The sequence below is a fragment of the Passer domesticus genome, chromosome 3, assembly GCF_036417665.1.
Source record: "Passer domesticus isolate bPasDom1 chromosome 3, bPasDom1.hap1, whole genome shotgun sequence".
Classification (NCBI taxonomy): domain Eukaryota; kingdom Metazoa; phylum Chordata; class Aves; order Passeriformes; family Passeridae; genus Passer; species Passer domesticus.
Genome location: NC_087476.1, coordinates 21,202,277 through 21,226,844, shown reverse-complemented (window position 1 = coordinate 21,226,844; position 24,568 = coordinate 21,202,277). Strand labels below are relative to the sequence as shown.

Below are 24,568 nucleotides of genomic sequence, written 5' to 3'. Positions count from 1 at the left end.
AGAAGTCTGTATCAAGACCAGATCATTATTTCTTTTAATGGATATTCAGTTTTATTAATGGCTAAGAGTCCTCTTCTAAACGGATTTTATTCTTAAATTTAGCACAGAAAATTACTGAAATCACAAGCAATGGAATTAGACAGGAAGCACATAGGTTCAGGTAGAAAATTAATAGGAAGCCCAATTCCTGGCTCAGTTAAAGTTGTGTGACATTCTATTTCTTGCAGCAATTCAAACAAGGCCAGATCTGCAGAGATGCACATTTTCAGAATAAACAGAGAATTCACTTCAACAAAAGCCACTTTGCTTCTTTTTCTGCTCCCCTTTCTCACACCAAACAGTATCCCGCTCAAGGCCAGAGAAAATACAGCAACAGCACGCCCTGAAAAGGAAGCAATCTACAGAGACACGCCAAAAAACATGGCTGAAGATTAGTTTTCTAGCCTTTCTTTTTAAAGGGTGTTACTTACAAAATTTCTTCACCTAGATTCCTGCTCAGTACACCACCTAGAGGAAGGGAAAATATGACGGAAGCAAAGATTGCATTTGTAGATTTGTCCAAAGGATCCTGATCACAGTGAAATCAGTACTGTTAAATTTTTACTATTTATGTTCTTCCCCTCTATAGATTATTATTGCAAGGCATATTACAGAATCACTGCTTGATAGATTCATTCAGGTTGCCAGGAGGTCAGGTAGTCCAACCTGCTGCTCCAAGCCAGGTCCACTACCAAGTGAGACCAGGCTGCTTTATCTACTGAGATACTCTCAGTAGATAAAAATCTCTGAAGACAGACTGCACGACCATGTCAGACATCCTGCCACCTTGTTTTGTTGTCCTAGAAAAAACATTGTCCTTGTATCTAGCTAGAACTACTCTTACTTCAGTTATGACCACAGCCTACGGTCCTGCCCCCTTCCTCATAGTCTGCCAGCTGGTGTGAGCACACTGCCAGCCCCCCTGTGAGGCTTCTTTCTCCTCCAGGGCACTGCTGCCACTCCCTGACATTGTAGCTGCCTTGTCCTGAACTTCCTCAGTTTTATCCACATCTCTCTTGTACTGGGGTGAAGTGTGGACACAAAACTGGATGCAAGTGTGCATACTGCAGGTGTGGTCTGACAAGTGCTGAGTGAGAGGAACCCTTCCCCTCCAAGGAGACATTCCTTCCCAGGTGTGTAACCTTACCCTCCTCGTTGCTGAATTCCACAGAGTTCTTGCCAGCCAACTCCTCCCATCTGCCCAAGTCCTTCTGAAAGACAGCCTGAATCTCAAGCACATCCACTGGCCACCCCTTTCCTCCACTTTGGTGTCACTTGCAAACTCCACGAGCAAGGGCTGGTGGACTTCCACTTCATGCATAAAATTAAAATGGACACATCCTATGGTGTGTCTGGGCTCTCCACTGGTCACCAGCCTCAAGTTACAGCCAACCAGCCACCTCCCAAAACCAACCTCCAACTTCCACCAGTCTTCCATCCATCAAGCAGCACATCCACCTAGATCACAATCACTTTCTGCAAAAGACCTTGCTGAATCCAACACAAGCATACGGTTTTATTAAGCTCAGTAGCAATATATTTACTTTACAAATAGAAAAGCCATGACTTACAAATGTTTGAGGAATGAGAGAAATATGCATAAAATGGGAAAGGAAGAGATTTCCAAACAAGCACTTAGGACACCTAACTTTTTAGTGAATGAACCTTGCTCCTGTCTTTTGTCCTGGCAACTATGTGAATACCCAAAGTAAGAAGACGGGCATCACCCCAGAATTTGCAGACCACCCTGGAGGTCAAGAGTACTGTAACAAATTGCAAGCCTCTGAAGAATTAAAAGGGAACACCGGCATCATATGCTTTAAGTCAAGAATGGTCTGTTTTTCTCCTGTGCCACACAAACTAGAAAACTGCATTACGGGTCAAGACAAAGATCCTTCATGTCCCACACAAAAGCAAAATAAAAACATAATAATATTAAGAGCATTTTTCTTAATTAGTGCTGTAATTTGACAGCAGTCAAGTAACTTCATCTGGAAAAGATATTTCTGCAATTTCCCTTGTTAAATTTAATTCAGATTAGTCCCTTTGAATGCTGGATATGAAGAACTACCTTAATCTGAAATATCCTCATCAAGGTTTCTATTTTTTAATTAGAGAAGATCCTCATATGCTGCAGCACACTTCAACTGTGATGTAAACCTATACAGGGTTTAGTTGCGTACATATTATTATATTATTATATTATTATAATTTATTTTTATTATAATACCTCTGTAATTAGAATTATTATGAAGAGAGTTTAAAAATGCTTTTTTATTAAAAATGCACCAAAATATCATTTAGTATAGTAATCCTGATCAGCCTTACATATAAAAGACAGTAATTTTGTCACAGGGAGGGTTTCATTCTGCAGCAAATCAAGGTCTTAATAGGGAAAAAAAAAGCCACGGAAATGTTCTTTATGGATACATTCAATAAAGCATTTTTTCCCCTCCAACTGTACATTAGTCAGACATTCATTACAAAACCAGAATGTCTTGTTTCAACTTGCACTAAATCCGTGCATCCTGGTTTCACGTGGCACAGGTTGTCTTGCAAGATACTGATGACAACTGATGAAAATTTCCACCAGAAACTGTTTCCAACTATGTAAGTGAAAGGACACACTGAAATAAACATTCAATTACTTCTGCTGCCTGCAAACCAGTCCTGATAGAGACACTTTACCTAAACATTTTCAGCTCTTTGGGGACTACTGCCCTTGGGAAAGTAACCATGCTGTTTCTCATCAAGGACAACTCATTCTATCTGATTATTAGAAAATCATCCAGTTGAACAAATGTGTTTCATCTGATGAATAAAGTTATTAAGAATTTTAATAGAGTATTATTACTAAGTTTCAAAAATATGTGGAGTAAAATATGGAAATACATTTCTAATAACAAAGTTAAAATGTATGCTCTAGAAAAAAAACTATTTTCATTCATTTTCTAACACCAAAATTTTATTCAAATAAATCAGAAATCAGGTAATGCAGGTGTTAAATCATTAATTATAGGATGAAAGAAAAATAGTAATAGCACCTGCAAAGAACAGCCCTTGTCATCAAAAAATGTATAATGGAAGCTAGATTCCCACAGAAGTGTAAGTTCTGCATCTAGTCCAAACATCAACAGTCTTCACTCTTTCCTTGATTTGAAAATTATCTAGTAGACATCTTTCCTCTCAATCTCCTACAATCTGAAAGTGAAGTTTTTAAAACTCAAATTAGTCAATCCATGGTTTGCAACAATACTGAATATTAAGCATGAAATTCTAAAAGGACACTGAGGATGAGACTGGGAACGCTTTAGAAAAGTGAAAAATATAAAAACAAGAGACATAAGCTCAAGACTCACTGTGATCCTACCAGGAAATCTAAATATTGCCATCCACTTCTCAGTATGTTATTAGCCCATTTTACAGATGAGGAAATAACGTTTACCCTCTTTCTTGGAAGTTTTTGAGATGCAGTCTGTATCTCTAAGGAAAAAAATATTCATACAGTTTCTGCATTTTTTTAATGCATTTCGAGAAACAAGGGATTACAGAAGAGAAACAAGAGTGAATGTTTGACCTTGAGCTTGGATCCTCACAGTTCACATTCATGGTTCAGTCCCAAGTAACAAGTATTGTACAGTACAGTAAGTCACTGAAACAGATTTTCCCAAGATAATGCCCCTATTCAGCAGCACATAAGTAGAACAATTTATTTTGCTCTGCTTAACTGCTTCACCCACGCATTTGACATTAAGCTTCAGGCTTCCTGACTGAGCAGTGAACATGTAGGACATAATCAATGTTGTGCAGTTATGCATCACTTCCCACAGTCTTGCTGATTCAGGCATTTCAGAATAAACATGAATCAAGTTTTTGATCTAAAAACACAAGTTTGAAAACATATTTTTCAACTCTTGTTTACCATTACTTGTCATCACTCCCTTAAAAACAAGTTCTACTTTTACATATTCCTGGTTTCTAAATAACCCACATTATTTTGGTGCAAGCAAAACTCAAGTTTCTTTACAATAAGAAAATGTCCAACAGATGAAAATCTCAAAAGATGCTAATAATAATGCAGCATTTTCTTCCATGGATATGTGACAGAACTTGAGTCACAATATTCTGCTCTGCAAACCACACACATGTACAGTGGCATTACTGAGAAAGATTTGCAAACAAAAATAACACTAAGACACAGTTGTATAGGTCCACAACGAGAATTCTGGCTTACCTTGCTTATGCACCTCCCACCTCCCTCTAATGAAGAGATTCTCTTCCTCATGATACTCCCAAAGTCTCCCCTAAGTAATTCTCAGGCTTCAGTTTATGAACCAATCTCTGAAAATTTCCAAGCATCCAGGCTTACAGCTTTTCTACTCACTAAACTACTTCTAGATTCAGAAATTAATTTACCAATATTAATCTTCCACTAACAGATGTAATAACAAGAATGACATTGTATTAAAAGGAATGGGAGCGAGGGAAAAGTATCAGTAATAAATGCCAATTTTAACAAAATATGATCTTAGATATGAAAAATGCCTCCCTCACATGTTGTCAAATACACAAAAAAAGAAAGACTAATTCATACCGCTACCAATGAAACCTCATTTATCATTTCATTTTAACATACAAAATGTTAAAAAAGTAAGAACAATTGCATTCACAGTGTTGAACACTCCAAAGGAAGTTTCTCTAAGGTACAACTGCTACAATAGATATTCTACAAGAAGCATCCAAGGATAGTCCAGAAATGCGCTTACAGCTCAAAAAATCATCAGAAAGATGAACTTACAGAAAGGTAGTTTAAAAATATCTTTTAGAGACCATACAACAACTCCACAGATTCCCTTCTAACATTCTGAAGTAAAACTGTAAAATGGAAATATATAAAGAAAAAAGTGAAATAGAAGTCACTGTACAAAAGCAGAAACAAAATTATTGTCCCATATACTGCCCTCCCACCTTTAATATGTAAATTAAAGAAAATAAGTACCTCACATAGCTCATTTCTCCATCATTTACAAAATTGAGAACAGATGCACAAATAAACTGACTGTAGCTTTGCACAACATATAAAGCTCAGTCTGAAAGTCTGAATCAAAACTGGTCCTCCTCCTTCTGGACTGCAGCTTTTGCTTCCTGACTGCTTCAGAAATAGACTGAAGTTTATAAATTTTCTACAACAGATGCTAAAAATAATTTCTAATTCATATAGAAGCAGTTAATAGACTTCCTGTTTTACAAATAAGCAATGTACTATTCCCCATTGCATTAAATTCCGTTAACAATTATGAAGTTGAACAATACCCTTTCAGGTTTGTTGTCTTCCTTCAAATGTATAAACTATGCAGTGATTCCTAAACAGCTCAGAATCAACTGAAGAACTCCTCTGTTGCTGAGATTTCTTCACAGAATTATAGAATGTTTTGGGTTGGAAGGGACCCTAAAAATCATCCAGGTTCCAACCCCCTTGCCCTGCATGAAGCAGGGACATTTTCCATGAGACCAGGTTGCTCAGAGTCCCATCCAGCCCAGCCTGGCAAGATGAAGTTTGTTTGAAGTACTCCAATATGGGAAAGGATTTTTGCTGTCCACTGATGAGTGAAATCATAGCCTATCTGCTAAGCATTAGCACAGCTCAGGGTCACTGAGAGCTCCTCAGCATGCAGGGAAGGAGGCAAGCCCCTTGTCAGTACTTGAGTGTGCTCATAGCACAAGATTTGTACACTTGTCTCTCACACAGCACTGGGGCTCCTCTCCAAATCCTGTGGCATAGCAGCTCCTGATGGCCAACCCACAGGATGCTGCCAGGTCCTGGCATTCAGCAGGAGATGATGGACAGCCCATTGCTCAAGTGTCAGTCTGCTTCCATGGTCCCTTCTCCTACCACATCCATCTGTGGGTATCAGCCTCAGAAGCCCCACACACTGGAAACCCAGTACCATCACAAGACACCTGCCACCACTCACACAGTGTCACATCTCATGTACAATGCCACAAGTAATCTAAGGAATCCACGGAATATATTATAAAAATCTTGAAGTCTCACTGTAAAGCTTCCAGAAATATCAGATTTCAAGGTAGTACCTAAAGAACTACTGTTCATAACCAGATAAACACATGTAACTAGTTCATGGAATACTAAGCCTGAGGGTGAGAAGGTGGAAAAAAAAAAAAAAGACAAGATGGATTAAACAAAGCAAGTCAGACAGATTATCAAGATCAAACAGATCACTCAAGTGAAAAGAATGAAGGGTGCATTGAAGAAAGCAGCTGAACAGCCAGAACCTCTGCCTGAATAATGGGCTTGAAGTTGTAGGCACCAAACATGTCCCCACATTCAGGCAATAAACCTGTGTCTCCTGAGTGCCAACAGAAAATTTTAAAAATGTTATACTTCATTTCTGCTACAGAACAGATTTCTCACTGGGGTTCACCAAGCAGACTGAAGGCTTTAGGAAAAAAATATTTTATTTATAATAAAAGTAGCCACAAACTAACACGTGTTGGTAGAATCTCACTGTATTTATTTAGCATGAAACAGTTTTTAAGCAATAACTTTTATTTCCTGACTCACGAAAAAAAGACCCCAATCCTACACCTTTTTATGCTAACAGTTAAACTGCAAGACTGAAACAAAAAGATGCTTTTTACATTTCAATTAAACAACTTAAAACCTGCTAGCTCAAGGTAAAAGCCATGATGTTAGGATCTTTGGCAAAGAAATGGGAAAAAAAAAAAGAAAGAATGATTGAAGAATTGAAGAAATATGTAAATGAAAGATGACAGAATTTAGGATGGATAAAATTGTTTTGGCCAAAAATACAAGCAACGCCTAAAAATCTGTGGTCAAATTATTAGCAGCTGCCTTTCCAAGCACTTGGTACTGCCTACTGACACAGCCTGCTCACTCACCCGTCCAGTGCATGACTGGGCAATCTTTTAAAGCTCTTCTTACTTTACCCGGTAAGTGCAGGGCACCTTGCAAAAGCAACTACATGGTCTGGGATCACCACAAACAACCATGTAACTTCTTCAGTAGTTGCACCGTTAATTACAAAGAAACCAAATTAAAAAATACATAAAATGACAGCGTTATTGCGAAAAAGCATTTTTCCCCTCTGTCAAGATAACTAGTTTAATTTCAGATGCCAACTAAAAAACTGGTCGACACCAGCGCTGAAGAACGGGGAAGGAAAGGCACTCCAGCTCCCACGGGAGTTGTATTTTCCACAGCCGTGTCCGCAGCTGATGCAGAGGGGAGGGTCGCTGGAGCCGGCGGCTCCTCACACCGCGGAACACGAAGCAGCGCACACGCGAGAGACCCCCCGCGAAAACCTCGCGGAAGAAACTTCACCGCGGTTCAGCAGCGAGAAGTTTGGCCAAGGCGTTTTACGGACCCCTCGCATCCTCGCTTCAGTGACCCACCTCGCACGGGCAAACCACATTTAATGACAATCTCACAGCCCGCGCCTGCCCTCCTGCCCCGCGGCGGTGTCCAGGGCTGCCGCCCCGGGCCCCCGCAGCCCCAGCGAGGCAGCCCTCGCCCCCGAAGGGCGTCTCCGCACCAAGCATCGAGCCCACCCTCCGAGGACCAAACTTGCCGTGACAACACCGGAGCACGACCCCGGCGCGAAGCGAACACCCACCTCCTCCGCCGCGGCCGGAGCCGCCGCCAAACGCTCCGAGGCGGCCGCCGCCCGGCACGGCCCGCTCCGCCGGGGCCCCGGCGGCTGCCCCGCGGCCCGGACACGTCACTCGGCCGCCGCGGAGCTCGCACTGGCCGCCGGGCGGAGCTCCTGAGCCCCGGCGGGAGCCGCCCGGCCCGGCCCGGCCCCGCCTCGCTGCGGCCGCCGCTGCCGTCAGCGCCTGCCCGGGGCCGCCGCTCCCGGCGCCCGCCCCCGCGAGGCCCGGTTGGATTCCAGTTGGCCCCGCCGGTCGGGCGGGCCGGGCCGGGGCGGGCACCTCGTGTCCCCGGAGCCCGCCGCATTCCTGCCGCCGCACGTGACACGCCCCGGGGCGGGAGCACATCCCGCCGCTCGCCCCCCGAGGCCCTGCTGGCGGGGAACAGCCCCGCCAGGCGTCGGTGCACGGGCGGAGACCGGGAGGGCAGCCGGGCCCGGGCTGGACAGCTCGGCACACTCAGCCTCATGCGCACGAATGGCCCCTGAACACGCCAGGGTACGAACTGGGCCACGGCGCTATTCTGGATTTTAACCTCATTTATAACTTGGAATCCAGCAATAGTTTTCAAATTAAATGGTATCTAGAGACGCTGGCACCTCATGCCGAATTTTTTTTCCTTTTTGCATCTTACTTGTGTGGCAGCCCTCACAGCGAGCATTTCTGCAGACCAGCACTGACCAAGCCAACCACACAGCCACCCAAAGCCCCTGCCACTCAGGCATAGAATGCTTGTCCTGAGAGTAACACCAACCACTTGTACACTCAGGACTGACCATGCCACTTAGTTAAAATATAGAAAACCTTTACAAGATGCAATCATTTTGCAAATATGTACCTTACAAATATATCCGTGTACACATCTGTCACACTTCAATAAAAATAAATGCTCTTAAGGACATTATAAATTCTTAAATAAATTATAAGTCATTACAACTAGTTGTTAACTATTATCTGAAATCTTTGTATCATTTTTAAGAATAAAATCTTCAAGCTGAATGCTGTTCAAAGATCCATGTGTCATGCAGCAGTGATCCCCACCTAAGTAAACTCATTCTATAGGGAGTAATAAAATGCACTCAGTAAATAGTAAATTCATTATCATTACAGGAAAGCATTACTAGAAAATGGTGATATTTGACTAATCCGGCTTTTCCCTATATTTTCATTTTGTCTGATTCATAATTATCCAAGTCTTTTTGTGGGTTCATACAGTCTGAATCAGAAAGTTTTTTAAATTATTAATTTCAAAAAATGTTTCCATTTTCACAAAGTTTTTTTTTTTTATGCAGCTCATCATGCCATTGACTCAGAATAGCTTTTATATAGACCTAATTGTCTTGTTTGCTGTGTAAGAAAGCAAACAAGACAATTTGGGCCATATGTTGAAGTTAAGGCCAGGAGTACCTTTATGGTGTTCAGTTCATATCAGAGACCTCTCAGTTCCATCAGAGACCATTTTATCCTGTTGTTTCTGTAATTTTTAAAATATGTTGCATATCACTCACACCAAGCTATCATTTCAGGAACTCTAATGGTGGGGAATCAATCTTGGGCAAACTGTTTAATAAGTAGTTATCATTAGAAGCCACTTTAAAAAACAGACACATACCTTGACCAAGTACAACTAGCTTGATTCTCTAATTAAAAATACCATTTACTAGCAACATCCTTCTCCTTTTCACACCTATCTCACAATCTTTTGCATTAAATTCTCCCTTTCATAGCTACCTTTCACAGATTCTTATCTTTTACAATTTTCTTAGACAAAATTGAAATCTCTCTTTAAGACTTTTTGTGAACCCTTTCGATCTTTGACTACTTCTTCTTTTGATTCTGGCGACCATACATATATTCCAATAAAAGATTGCTGTGGAAACCTTGTTGGATGAATCCAACAATAGCAGATCAACTTATAAAAAAGAAAAACTAACTTTCAAAATAACTTGCACTTTCCTACTGTTTTATAAGGCAACAGTGTATTAGCAGTAATAATTAACACATTGCAATCATAAATTCATTATTTATCCACCCATAATTAGTTGTCAATAATTAGAGCACAGATAATGGCTGACTCCACTGTTAACATGATGGTTTTTATAACCAGATTCTAAGAAGTTGATGTTTAGATTGGTTTTACTGGTGATATTTGCATGAGACCTCACCAAAATGTACTTGCTCTTATTTCTGATTACTGAGGCTGCAGCAAAGATACTTTGCCTCCAAGCTACTGCACAGAAGTCATCTACCCCACACATCTTCGCCGTACATCTACACCATCCACCTACTCCAGCTCATGTACCAGGATCTTAGGGACACCATCAGCCCTGGCCAGCATCCTGCCTCCCTGTGACACAGTGCCATGAAGGTGGGATGCCTTTTTTCTCACTCCTTGGAAATTGGCATGGTTGAATGTACACCTAAATTTATTACACCTAAAGACATCATTCCAATAGCTTGCTTTCCAAAATATTGCATGAAATAAAAAACAAAACAACTAAAACTTATCCAGTTATCCATTTCCCCAGGAAAGCCCAGTTTTCTCAGATTTTTCCGTTTAACAGCTGATGTAGCTGGCACTTTTTCCTAGGGAGTATTCATCCACTGGAAATTCTGTGATTCCTAATTGTGACCCCCATGAAGACAGTATGTGATCTGCTTACTGTAATCTCTCAGAAACCACTCCAAGCCAGGACATCCAATGAGCTTACTTAACTTGAGCATTTGCAGAACACACACTGTAGCCTTGCAAAGTTAAAGGTCCCCTCTACTTTTCTTACCAAACCAGACTGAGTGACAGTATTTTTTAAAATTTATATATATAATACATACAACATAATATCCATTTTAAAAAATAAAAGCAAACCACAGTTTTCCTAAATTCAGACTTTTATTACATCAAAAATAACTTTTGGGTTTATAAAAACATTGCTTTTTCATATTCTGCTATGATGCCTACTGCTGATTCATCTTCCACATCTTCCTGGAGCACCAGCACCACTACTGGGAGACAGATCCTCAATTCTGAGCACACCAGTACAAGTTAACCTAACAATTTAATTTTATAATATTGTGATCTTTTACCAGCACTAGAACATCTTTCATTAATGCATTTCATTTCACTGCTTTCCTTTTTTTATGAGGAGTGTTTGCAAGTCAAATTATCAGACTGCCAATTCAGACAGACTAGGTATAAATTTTCCTATATTTTAATATTTCTCAGGAGTAGAGGCGTTGTGTTACATCATCTCCTTGTTGTCATGGGTAGTACAAAAGTGATAGTACAGCTGATGCTATAGTTTCTTGTGATGAGTTGACCTTGGCCAGCAACCCGACCCTCACCCAGTTGCTCTCTCATTCCCCCTTGTCAGCAGGACTGAGGGAGAAAATAATATGGAAACCTTGTAGGTCAAAATGAAGACAAGAAAATCCCTTAGTAACTACTGTCATGGGCCAAACAGACTCAACTTGGGGAAATTTTATTTTTTGTCAATTAAAATTAAAAATGAGATGGTAACAGAGACAAAACTAAAAAGACCCTCCCCTCTCTGTTCTTCCTTTGCATCAGGCTCAACATCACTGCATTCCCAACTCCTTGGCCTCCCCCACCCTGAGGGGCACAGCGGGATGGGAACCAGAGTTGTAGTCAGTCAATAACAGCTCCTCCCAGTGATTCTTCCTCCTCTCATTTGTCCTCTGCTTTAGTGTGGGTTCTTCCCACAGGCTGCAGTCCTTCAGGATAAACCTGCTCCTTCAGGGCCTCCTCCATGGGCTGCAGGTGAATCTGCTCTGGTGCCCTGGAGCATCTTCTCCCCGTCCTTCTTCACTGAGTTTGATGCTTGCAGAGATATTTCTTTCACTTTGTTCTGCTCTCTCCTGTGCAGCATTTTTTGCCCTTGTTTACCTTTGTTTCCCCACCGTGGCTCAGCTGCATCCTGCGGTGGGCGGTTGGATATGGCTGGAACCGGCTGTGTCCGGCTGGAACCGGCTGTGTCCATCTGGAACTGGCTGGAGCCAGCTGTGTCCGGCTGGAACTGGCTGTGTCTGACTGTGTCCGGCTGGAACTGGCTGGAACCGGCTGTGTCCGGCTGGGGCAGCCCGGGCTCCCCTCACAGAGCCCCCACTGCTGCTGCCGGGCCTGGGCACTCGCACCCCAGACAGTCAATGCACAAGTTGTTTCTATAACACAACATTCCTACTTTCAGTTATTTTCACTGTTCTCCGATGCCTCTTCTTTATCCTGAAGCTGATAAAGGGAAAAACTTAAGTGAATTTCCTCTCAGGAGCACCACAAAGTGCTGAGGCCATGCAACCCTGAAAGACAAACGCAGCTTTTGGCCGAAGCAGAACTGTTCCCAGGGAAGGAAAGGAGCTACTAGGGTAATACAAGACTCTGAGAAGACTTTATATCAAATACTATGTACAACTGTACACTGCCAACATGTAATAAAAAGGAATTCAAGCGGGAAAAGTGACAAGCAGAGTATTAGGATTGCTGGGAAAACAAAAGAGCAGATTGATTTGTACTTATGAATATTCAAAAGAGTCTCCAGTGGTAAAAAATAATTATGTAAGATAAAAAGGCAATGATGATACAAGAATAAATTACTTTAAATTAGAACAGACTTTAGGCTCTTTCAGCCTAGGGCAATATATTGCTTAGCAATTTTGATGCCCTAAGAAGTTTTTAAACTTAGCCTCAACTAGTGTCACAATAATATTCAATATGATGCTGAGAGAAAAAAAGAGTTAAAGCATCAGAAAAACTACATATTAAATATGTAACCACAACCTGGCCAGCCGTATAAAATGTAACAATCAGTTCCATCTACCTCACCCAAAATCCTCCTAGCTTTTTTCTGATTTAGTTCTTACTGAGTCCTTAGGAAGGCTGCTGCTGCTTTCCAGGATACACTTTCTTCCTGTAAATACAACCCACAAAACAAGATGAACCAGCTCTTGTTGGATGCTATGTGCCTACTCTATGCAAACCTCCATGCAAAAGTACTCTATAGACTTCTGTAGTTTGTCTGCATGACTTTGTTTTTCAAGGTATCATAGATTTGATACCTTGATTTACACTTAAAAGATCCTGACAGCAGAACTGGAAGGTTCAGAAACATAGGAAATTCAACTCTCTACCTTCTACAAAATTAGTCTTTTCTCAGCTATATTTTGTCCCCTTCTTGTTGCAAGCCCCATGCTTAAACTTGAATGAGCACAACTTTGGTAACAAAATGCAGTGTTCACCTGGTAAACTGCTTTTAGCAGTAGAAGCAGCAAGACAAGAGAAAGCAGTTGCAGATTTATACAGCAATATATAAATCCAAGCAAATACCTGGAGCTGCCAGAATCAATTATCAATACTAAAACTTCATAATTCTTTACAGTGTCTGAGGACAGAGTGGTGAAAATACTGTCAGCTTACACAGCACACTAATGTGAGCCAAGCAGTCAAAGGAGCAGAGGCAGCTACAATCATATGAGGAAATAAAAATTTCAAACATAATGCATCTGACAAAGCCAGTATTAAATTTCCACTCTCTCTGCTCAGATCATATTCCTAAGGACTCAGAAGGTGGCTCTCAGAATACATACACACAATAGCAGCCAGTTTCTTTCCTTTCTTATTTGTGGACAGGTGAGCAGGCCCCAGTCCTTCCAAGCTTGGCCTGTCTGCCACCTTGAACTATGAACAAGGTCTGGTATGGCCTTGCAGGTTTGCTGTATCATCATCTTTCCATCCCACTCACCAGTGTGCAACTTAGGGAAAAGCAGAAGGCACAATGTGCTGCAAAATACTTGTTCCTGCTCTGTGGCACCACCACTAGCAGAACATGCTAATTAGTCAATCAGGTCCAGTGCATGAAATGTCTCCTCCAACACTGGAAACCCATCTGGGGGCTGACAACTACAACAGGCATAGTTTCATTAATGGCCACTGCTTGCATTTTTTGTTCCAATTTAAGTAACAGTGCAATGACACAAGACCAAAAGACTGTCATTGCTGTGTAACATTGTCAACCCAAGTTTGCTCCAATATTTTTCTGAGAATATGTTTAACACTAACAAGTAAAATGTACTTACCTATTAACTGGAACACCTGAATAGCAAAACAATAATATTTAAATTAATTTTACAGATCATTCACCAAAAGAAAAAAAAAAGAAAAAAAAGGGAGGATTTTACTCATACAAAACAGTATGAGTAAAATGAGTATATTGTTCTTCTTATCCCAGTCTGTACCCACACACATCTCACAGTTAGTGGAGCTGTACACATCAATGTCGTGATTCTGCTTCAATTAATCTCAGGGACTTCACTGCAAAGGCAGACAATCGGTTGCTTGCACTGTGCATTCTTATAAGAATAATTAAAATACCAGTAATGATGCTGGGTTCCTTCGACTCACTAATCTAAAAAGCATCAGGAATAATTTCCTGAAAAACATCCTGAAAGAAATGCTCAGAACTGTATTTTACTATTTTGCAATGGGGCAAATTTTTGGTCTTTATGTTCATGTTTTGTTGTTTATTTAAGGTAGCTTATACTAAACTTTGAAGTATCATGTGGTACCAAATGAAGTGTCTTCATGGTCAGAGCCTAATGTAAAAATGGACCACACACTTCCAACACCCAACAGAAGGGTCATTCCCAAGAGATGTTTTTTTAACTGTTTTTAATACACACTTACATATAGCACAGCTTCTAGTGTTCTAAACATGCTCGTGGGAATAACACACGAAACACTGGTGAAGGGACATTGGTTTACAAGATTTTTAAAACTATTTCCATGAATATGACATTACCTTTATCACATTTAACATTTCAAAATAAATAATTTTAGTGCATGCACTACAAAAACTGTTTAAGCTACAAATAGCAAGTAAAAAGTAACAGGCATTATTTTAATCAGGAAATTAAAATCACGATAGACAGCTATTCAATAAAATACTTTTATTTATGTACAGTGTAAAGGTGCTTTTCAACAAACGTTATATTGTACAAGAACAGACTTAAGTTTGCTTAACACTTTTAAATTTACTTAAAGGGGGAGTCTCCCTGAGGTTAAAGAAGGTTTCTTATAACTGCATGTCACATCAATATTTAATCCATGTTATCAGGAAAACACAAAAACACTCTGACTGATTTGGACATGGATAATTAGTGGAATATGGGCCTGAGAGCATGTATTGAAAACTACTAGACAAAAATATCGCAGTGGTAATGTTACTCCAATATCATGACCCATACTGCAAGTAAGAATAACAATAAAAAAATGGTGGGTTCAGGGGGGAAAACAATGACAAGTTTTGGAAAAAAAAAAACATAGGCTAGAAATGGAGGAAAAACACAAACTGTGATTTAGGAATGTTGTATGAAGACTGTAAGAACCAGATGACTGGACAAGAACGTCTCAGATCAGACACCTTTCTTTAAAAAAACAAAAAAGCCAAAGAAAACTAAACAAAAAACAAAAAAACCAAAGCAAACTGAACACCATTATCCCCACCACAGTTTGCTGGTTTATTCTTGTTGTTTAGTTTGGGTTTTTTTTGTTTTCTTTTTTTAATCTTCAGAAAGACGGCACAAACACCACTCCTCAAATAAGCTTGTTCAACAAGAAAGCAGAGCCAAGTCCCTAGCAGTCACCTTGGCAAACAAATAATTCACCTAAAATCACGTTATGCAAGTTTTCCAAATCCACAGCAGCATACTCTGTGACCCAATCCAACCACTACGGAAGCTGACTGAATTTTTCTAAATTGTGGATGAAGCTGTGTAAGAAGGCCCAACAGGACTGGGATTAATTTCACTTCAACAAGATTTACAGCCACATATGGCTACTCTACCTTTAGGCTGAAAAGGATCACTTAGTTATAAGTACCTAGTTCAAGCACTGTTTCAGACTTGTTTCAGTGACTTCCACAATAATAAACTAGAAAATCCTCCTAAAGGGAGAAGTCAACAGACACTGAAGAATCCCAGAAGCCTGGGATTGGAAGAGACCTTACAGATTATTTAGTTTCAACCCTCCTGCTGTAGGCAGGGACACCTTCCACTACACGAGGTTGTTCAAAGCCCCATTCAGCCTTGCCCTGAACACTTCCAGGGATGGGGCATCCACAGCTTCTCTGGGCAACCTGTTCCAGTGCCTCACCACCCTCATGGGGAACAATTTCTTCCTAATATAATCTAACTCTCCCCTCTTTTAATTTAAAGTCATTACCCTTGTCCTATCACTACAAGCCCTTATAAAAGGTCCTCTTACACTCAAGTATAAAAAAAGAGGCTCTGTGTAACAGAACTAGTAACTCCAACACTAGGCCACGAAAAGGATGAAGAAGAAAAGTTGTCTGTATTTTTGTGTGTTATATTTCTAGCTGGACTGTAAAGTACTCTTAAACCAACAGAAATAAAATAAGTAGTGTTATGCTTTATTGCATAGCTTTCTTGTTCTAGCAGGTCTACCAGTGTTTAAGTTAACAGGGGCTCTAAAGTATTATTCATTATATAGTTAAAACATGCACACCCTTACAGTCTTTTCGTGAAAAACTCACACTAGGATGTAAACTGAAAAAAATGCATTATGATGATAAAACCAGAATTTTAATAAAAGATTTACAATTCAATTAATAAAGTTATACACATTAATAATATAAAATATTAGAGTTTAAACATCAGGTGCTATGACATAAACTTCCACCTGTCTTTTTTCAGTCTCAATTCACTACTAACCCCCACCCTCCATATTCTTTTATTTTAGCACATAGGAACTTCACATTCTTTAGCCAGCCACTATGAGAATTACACACTCATCCTAAAGTTCTTCTGATACTTCCATTTGCTATTAGGATTCTGCAGAATTCTGTAGCTGGGATTTTAACAATTATTACCTTGTTTTATCAAATCCAAACCTTCAAGTTTTAGGCTTCATAGAGTATACCATCATTCTGATTCCTGATGACTCATTCTCTGCCTTTCGCCCTGGATCTCCTGTAAGTGAGGTTTGGATTCTGCAAGATATGCATGCAGATCGTGTTTTTTTGGTTCCATAGCCAAGGAATTCATCCCTCTGGTTTCTTCCAAAGTACTTTTAACATTACTTTCCCACATACAACTCCTCAAGACAGGTACACCATTTCAAACTTTTGAGAACCCTTTTTACCATAGGATGGTGCCCAGGCAGGCAACACTGCAACTTCATTCTGCCCAGCTTAAAAATAAGAAGATAGCTTTTTATCTAATAGATTTTTATCTATTAAATATCAGCACAATAACAGACAGGGTTGCTGGGTAAAATGACTGCGACTCTCACAGCCTGGTTTTGAATGGGCAATTTCAGATGTTCACCACTTCATCATTATCAACAAGATCTGCCTATGTATTTGTGACCTAAAGTAAGAAGTTTCCTCCCTGTCATAGAACAGCAATCCAACTCTGTGCTCACACAGAGTGAACTAGTGAACACAGCAACCCGACCACTCCCTTCACTCAGAACAAATCCAAAGCATTCCCACCAAAAACTAATAAAATGGGGCTGTTTACACCAAAGAGTACTTCCCTCACACATTTAAAACAATATGCTCCACCACAGATCAGTTCACAAAGTCTCTAATTCATGGCTTGATGTAAAATTCTTCACAGCTTGGGCCTGCCTAGTCTTAGTGCTTTGGGAAATAAATCTGTGTAGCAGTCACATCACAGAGTTCCAATTAACCACTTTTTAAAATCTCATTTATTTCGTGCACCAAAACTAATACCCCTGCCATTCTCCTGCCACTAGGCGTCACTCTCTTCTATCGTGATCTTCATCCCTCCACCCACTTACCAACATTTCACCCAGGAACCATCAAACCAATATTTTAAGTGGGAGAACATCCATCACCATTAGTCCCTATCTAAAGAGCAACCCAGTTTCTCAGGTAAAGGAAAAGATTTTTGTGATGTGGCAGATAAAGTGCAAAGGATTGTTAGTGTTGCTTTGTATGCTCTTTAAAGTTAAATAAAAATATTAAAACAACCAAACTCCTACAGGAGGGAATACATGCTTTTCCTCCACAGAGGAGTCACCTCAGATTCTGAAAACATCTAAAACTAAGTGCATTCCCAAATATAAAAGGAACTATAACAGAAGTACTAATGGAACTAATTGAATGACCCCTCACATGGGACATACAAACAAAGTAATTTTGCAATCAAGCAGCATTTTTTCCAAGGACACAGAGTCACCTTCTGCTGTTGCCACTTGTATTTAATTGATTTAAAGTCCAGAAGGGACTTTGGATTACCTACCAAACCACTCATATGGCAAATGCATGGATCCCCACATGCATGGTTTTGGTGGATATAAACTCCTCCCATACTGAGGGCAACCTGAAAACTACAACTTTGACAGCAAACACTCAATTATTTTCCTTGTCCCTTAAGTGCACTTAAAAGCAAAAAAAGAACAAAAAACAATACCCAAAAAACCCCAAACCCACAAACTGACCAACAACAAACCCAAACCCGGGCCATGACTGCATTCTACCACTGACCAGTTCTGCCACTTGGAATGATTCACTGGCACACAGGAATTAGGTACCCATGCATACCTAACTTGGATCATAATTGATCTTAATAAACAATTTAACATAATTTCCAGTATCTCTACAATATGTTAAATAGGATTGAAGCTAAACTTGATTCAAGCTGAGCTTAATAGATGACTTACTGTAAAGCCACTTTGAAGCAGTAGGGAAAAAACCATGCCATCAGAGAGCACATCACTACTAAATTATGAAATACTGTCCAGCCTGACAAATTGTTGGTGTAATTCATAATGAGAGTTGAAGTTCTTATATGTATACACATAATAAACACAAACAATGCTTTTCAACACTTGTGATGCACACAGAGTGCTACCGGCAAGGAGTCACTGCATCAATGAGCTTCTTGCAAAATCTTCTAGTTCATGTGCAAAGAAAGACTTTGCATTGTATTCTTCTGTTACCCTGCTGGGAAATTGTTGTTTCAGTGCTACATCCTCTTCTTTTGATGTGTTTCGCCATTCAATCTTCCATTTTCCACTGCTTTATTTTCAAAGTTCCAGTCAGTTGGGCTGAGGAGCTGCTGAGTTTTTTTGTATGTCCAGTATGGGTTAAGTATTAGCGTGACAGCAAATAATCCCGAGAATAAAACAATAAAGTGAAGAAGTCCCAGATTTTCTATAATAGAATTCCAATTGAAAATACACACCCACCACATGTGGTAGGTGAGAATCATGCGGCAGTGAAACAGATGGATCATCACCCACTGGTTTGCCTTCCAGAAAAAGGTGTTAGCACGGCCAGCCTAGAAAAATAAGAACACAAAGTATGCAGAAGTGAAACTGTTATTCAAGATAAGGAACTGAGGAACCTATAGAACTAATACAAGTACCCAGCTGTTATATACACACACTCTCAGGCATTTTTTCCTCATAGTGTAGTGTTACTCCACATATATACAAGGAATCTTAAACTTGGTGTGGATCTATACCATCCCACTGTATATATATATCCCACTGCACATGCACACAGCAGCACACAAACCGACATGGAGGTGCACAAGTGCCATCATGACAAAAGCAGGCATGACAGTAACTCAGGTATCAGTTGGATAAATGCAGTTTTGATGAAAAACTACCCAAACAAACCACACAGATAGATTATCTATGGACAAATGAAATGCATGAAACCCGTTACAAACGTAATCTGAAAATTATCACTTTCTTACCTTCAGAAGCATCCAGGAAATGCATGTTGAGGGAGTGCTCATCTCCAGCAACATTCCCATCAAAGGCAGATAATGTCCAGATTTCACATTAATTACTAAACCAGCCAAGCCACCAAAAGCAAGCAAATGATGAACCACTAAGAAGACATCAAATGTTCTAAAAATAATGTTGGACACATGAACTGCTACATTTTCAAGCAAGAAAAATCCAGCTGCTATTAAGCAGTTAAACCAACTCCACTTTTGCTGTGAATAGACTTTGTCAGCATGAAAAACAGGATCTATGAGCAAAGCCCATAGCCCAGCAACACAACTCTGAAGTCCAAAGACACCACGTGTGACTGCCATATTCCAAAACACCTTCTCCTTTGCATACAAGGCACGGTAAGTGGTACTTCTCCAAGAAGACAACCAGTGAGACAGAAGAAATACTCCCAAGTAGATTAAAAAACCAGCAGCTAAAAATGTCAAACGAATTTCCCATAAGAGATAGTCCCAGTCAAAAATGGTCCCAAACACTCGATCATCATTTGTAGGATTCATTTCTTCTCTTTTGACACTTCTCATCCCCACTACAGTCTCCTTCATGCCTATTTAGCCTCTGCTATTATGCAAACCAGTAGGCATGAACTCTTCCATCTGGAACAAGGATAAAAAAATTTAGTGAATTTTAAAGTACACAAATATATATAGACTCAAAACCATAGAGGGCTCACATCCACTGCAGTTATGACTTTGGTCCAGCTGCCATTAGGCACAGTCATCCCAAAGACAGGCAGACAGACAAAAAGACCATAAGCAACAAGATTTACAACTAGCTCATGAAGTCCCTACTAGTTCAAAGTAATGCACTGAAGCAAAAGCAGAAGAGGATCAAGTAGGAAGGCGAGAAAGAGGAAGAGAAAATACAATAAGCAAACCCTGTTTCGTTACTTATGAAACTTTTATTTCAACAGCATTGCACAGTTATTGTCCTACTCCCCTGCCTTTCCCACAGTGATTTTACAGCATTTGCTACAGCTTTGGGCGTAATTCAGAATCTCAAATACAGATCCAAGACATAAAACTACAGAAAACTAATGTGGTACAGGGGATCACTTACACCAAAAAGGGGCTGTAATGATCATGGCTCAAAACAAGACTCTGCAATTAAGCCTCTTTCAAAAAAAATAACAACCATATTCAAAAATAGAAAAAGAGTATGGAATGCAGACAAGCAACATTATTACATAATATTAGCAACATCAGTGTAATTAGCTGAACAGCCCAGCATTAGGTGCCTCAAGTTGTCTGAAACTTCCTGAACACACCGCAGTTCAAAAACAAAGGCTTGTGGGGAAGGACAAGCCAGATAATACTGAAATATTTAAACTCCATACAGGAGATACGAGCACGACCACCACACCCGCCGCAGCCTGTGAGCGCTGAACAGCCCTGTGCGTTCGGCAGGCTGGTGAACGCAAAAGGCCAGACACCACCGAGGGCACAGCGCCCGGCAGAAGCTCCCGCCGTGCTCCAAACGCACCAGCGCTCCCCGCGCTGCTCCGACTCGCCCTGCCCTTCGCTCGCAGGTGCCCCGCTACAAGCAGGAGCACGGGCCCGGAGCCCCGAAGGCCCCTCGCCACCCCACGGCACCACAGCGGGCGAGACTGACTCCAAGTGCCCGCAGCCAGGGCAAAACACACCAACCCCACGGCACGACCAGGCCCTGAACAGCGGACCCACACCGCAAGCCCTGGCTCTGGCAGGGCCGTGACAGCTCCTCCGCCCCCGCACAGACACGGCACCGACGCCCCTCGTAACCCTCCCGAGCCCCCGGCGCCGCCGAGCCCCTCACGCACACCTGGGGACCGGCCCCGACGCACAAACCCCGCTCCTCACCCACAGCGCTGCCCGCAATGACGGGACGGCCCTTGCCGGCTCCGGGACTGCCCTGCCCGCTCCCCGAGGAGCGCCCGGCCCGGCCCGGCCCGGTCCGACCGCCTGGGAGGCCCGGCCCGGCTCCAGCCGCCGGCCCCTCAGCGCCGCCCGCAGCCGCCGGGCGCCCTCTGCGCACGCGCCGCCGTCAGCAGCAACCACCGGGCGCCGCGGGATGGGGGGAGCGAGGCGCGGCTGTACCACTGGGCAGGGGGAGCCTTGTTGAAATGGTGCCGTTCTGTGGCTGAGGGCAGCGCCGGGCACCGCCACCACTGCGGCGGTGACACTCGATAGACGCCTGCTCAGCGAGACCGATGTGAAAAAGAAATGTCATAGGCATAGGCAGTACGTTTCGCTATAATTATCCAGTTTCATTAAAGACAGCAAGTTATGAAATGCGTGTCAATGGTGTTCTGCTACATGATTCTCTTCATATTTGTGACAGCTGATGTTGTCATCCCAGTGACTCAGGCTGAATCTCCCGCGGTCACTGAAACCACGCCGGGAGGCTTCCTGGGCCGTGTGACAGCCCCGCACCCGCGGTGTGCTCTGTCTTCAACAGGGGTGACAGCGGGGACTCTGAATTTCGCCAGGGGAATGAATGCTCAGTCCCACAACAAATCAGGTGATTCCTCAAAAAGGGCGACCAAAAAAGACAAAATCAAGCCACAGCTTCTCTCACATGGAAGACTGGCCTAGAACAGCTGAAATCCTAACCAGAGTCTACCTATGGTGAGAGACCAGAGCTGGAAAATCTGCATCGGCAGTCTGACAGGTTCTTGGTTTCCAGACAGGGAGAGGGAAGAGCTGCCACTCTCTGTGGAAAACTGGTCCTGACACCCCAGCAGGATAACTGGCCAGCAGGACTTTTGTGCATTTGCTTTTAATTGCTAATGTGATGCCAGGGTCTGCGGCAGACCCGTGAGGTCTGTGAAAAGTGAGATCTGATCGTATGCCAGCTCAGTAGTTTTCATACAGGCAGCCAGCAACACCTGCTTGTTGGGAAAGTCTGGGGGCAAAACCTTCCTCTGGTGCCTTCTTTTAACGAGCTGGGTGTGAGGCAGCTTGGCTCCGAGCTGCTCTGCAGATGGCCCAAAGGGCCAGCGGGGCTCGGGGCTGCACTGCCTGTGTGCCACTGAGGTGTCACAGGCAGAGCACATCTGTCACTTCCCTGCCCCTAACCTCAGGGGACCAGGCTCAGCATAAATGCTGGGCAAGACCCTTCAGCCAAAATACTGATTTCGTATGCAGGCATGATCGAGTGGCAGAAATCCTAATGACAAGCTCTGGCAAACTGGTCTTGTGGATGGGAGGATTCATTTTTGCACAAAACGGAGAGTGAATTTGTGAAGGAGTGTAGGGGGATGCCCCCAATGAGAGAGGGGCAAACTAGCCTTTGTCCCCCAAAAAAGGAAGGAAGCCCAGAAGTTTCTCCCAATGATCAGGTGAAAAGACACCTTATAGGACCCCAGAGACTTCACTAAAACCTTAGGGTCACCTAATTGGATGAGAGCCAAAAGATCCCGCCTGGGCCATCAGGTAGAAAAAGAGAAGACAAAAGAGCCACGAGGCTTTTGTGAAGGTGTTTTACCAGGAGCAGACCTCTGTACCTGGATCGAATTTTCTGTTTATTGTTTTTCCTTTTATTAAACCTTTTTGTTTCCAACACTGCAGCAGAAGCCATCATGCTCATTATTTGCCTCCAAAGGTAATAGCCAAGCTATCCTTGGTGTATTAAGTTCTCTTTTAAAGGCTCATAAAACCCTGGCCCGACAAAACAGAACTTAATAAATTTGTTGCAAAGACTTGGGATATGGTAAAAGCCATTTACTAACACTGAAGGGCAAAAAAGACCACAGGGCCTGAGAGATGTGAAATAAAAAATCTGGAGAAGTTCTCACTTGAAAACTACTTTCTAGCTGATGGTGGTTATTCATTTATCAACCCCTATTTTCTAGCAGGTGGCAGAGTTGTCCTGGGAAACCTGAAAAGGATGATAAAACCAATCAAGCAGAATCTGGGAAGAAGCTGGAAGAAGTTGCTCTCTCAAGCAATATGATGGGACATATGTACCAAGGGCATGTGTTTTAGCTATCCCCAGTTTTATTCTTTGCCAGAGGTGCCTTTGAATAATTCCTTTAAGTTGTCAAGGAAGGAGATTTTTACTTTCCTATAAAGAACTGTGACCATAATATCAAAAGCCTTTGGCTATTGTGTTTCTTGTGGATTTTCTTTGTCTTTGCTGCCTTTCTTGCCTTCTCAAAGCAATACCGCATCTTTCAGGTACTGGCATCCATAGTTGTGTTGAAATAGTTCAGTGTTCCTTTCTGAATCTTCTACTGATACTACAACCATACTTAGTAACAGCTTTTCTATAGGTGTATCATTATGAGCACTTCAGGTATTTCAAAGTAATCCTTCCTGCGGTGAGGCTCATCTTCCACATTATATCACCAGTTCTCCCTTTTACAGACATTCTGTCTGGGTGCTACAGCTGTCCAAAGCTAAATTTCCTGTCTAGACTGTTTTGGAATAGTTTCTCAGCATCTTCAGAATGCCATGACTGGAAGAGCAAAGAGCACCTCCTGGCAGGGATCCCTGCCTGCAGTCTGGTGATCCACTCACTCCTTGTAGCTAAAAACCTCTTCATACTGATTTGGTAGTGCTTGCCTGAAATCAAGAACTGAATCCTTTAACACTTTACAATATCTGTGTTTTGTTGCCTCAATGTCTACATCTATACATCCTCCACCACGTGGAGGCTGACTTTCCCTTTGAAACAAGTGGCTGCATCCCTGCTGTGAATTGAAAATTATTTAGGTACACACTATTCCCAAAACATATGTATAAGTGTTGGCTTCAGAAGGTAATTTTAACCATACTGCTGCTTCAAATGGACCCATGCCCAATTCCCAGGAACCCTTTAGACAAGTACCAGTTAGTTCAGGTGAACCTTAGCATACCTTAGTGTCATAGCAATAATTAAATACTGCATGTGGTAACAAATCAGTAACTCCTCTGTTTTATTTACAAATACACAGATGCCCAATGATAGTTAAAAATGTATTTAGTTTTAACAGTTTTGTTTTCATTATTCCCCAAGTCAGTGTCATGATCCCAAGTCCTTTTCTTGCTCCCTGTGCTCCCAGAGGCAGACTAGACC

The 24,568-nt window shown here is 41.8% G+C and overlaps 2 protein-coding genes across 9 annotated transcripts in view; both read right to left on the bottom strand.

Moving 5' to 3' along the window:
- Window positions 1-21,436, bottom strand: part of ARHGEF10 (Rho guanine nucleotide exchange factor 10) — a 123,071-nt gene extending 101,635 nt beyond the window's left edge. For 4 of the 6 annotated variants that reach the window (XR_010358173.1, XM_064412114.1, XM_064412118.1 and 1 more), the window contains exon 1: window positions 7,695-7,849. The gene's annotated coding sequence lies outside the window, so the exon portion shown is untranslated. Of the gene's footprint in view, window positions 1-7,694; window positions 7,852-21,369 lie in introns of those variants that run through there. The other 2 variants (XM_064412115.1, XM_064412117.1) reach the window with 2 other exon arrangements.
- Window positions 14,671-21,504, bottom strand: CLN8 (CLN8 transmembrane ER and ERGIC protein). Of its 3 annotated transcripts, none has more exons than XM_064412127.1 (3): window positions 21,370-21,504; window positions 19,489-20,127; window positions 14,671-19,065 (listed from the first exon to the last, which is right to left on the bottom strand). In XM_064412127.1, the coding sequence occupies exons 2-3, from the start codon at window positions 20,074-20,076 to the stop codon at window positions 18,751-18,753; spliced, it is 903 nt and encodes a 300-aa protein (XP_064268197.1). In that variant the 5' UTR covers window positions 20,077-20,127; window positions 21,370-21,504; the 3' UTR covers window positions 14,671-18,750. The 3 variants fall into 3 exon arrangements, with proteins under 3 accessions (XP_064268197.1, XP_064268199.1, XP_064268198.1); XM_064412129.1 differs by having other exon boundaries at window positions 21,332-21,459; XM_064412128.1 differs by lacking the exon at window positions 21,370-21,504 and having other exon boundaries at window positions 19,489-21,288.
- Between the last annotated feature and the right edge of the window lie 3,064 nt (window positions 21,505-24,568).

Excerpts from the sequence above, each read along its gene's own strand:
- CLN8 (XM_064412127.1), bottom strand. The coding sequence starts at position 20,076 with ATGAAGGAGACTGTAGTGGGGATGAGAAGTGTCAAAAGAGAAGAAATG. Across the intron at positions 19,066-19,488 it reads TTTCCTGGATGCTTCTGAAG|GCTGGCCGTGCTAACACCTT; the intron begins GTAAGAAAGTGA and ends TTATTTTTCTAG.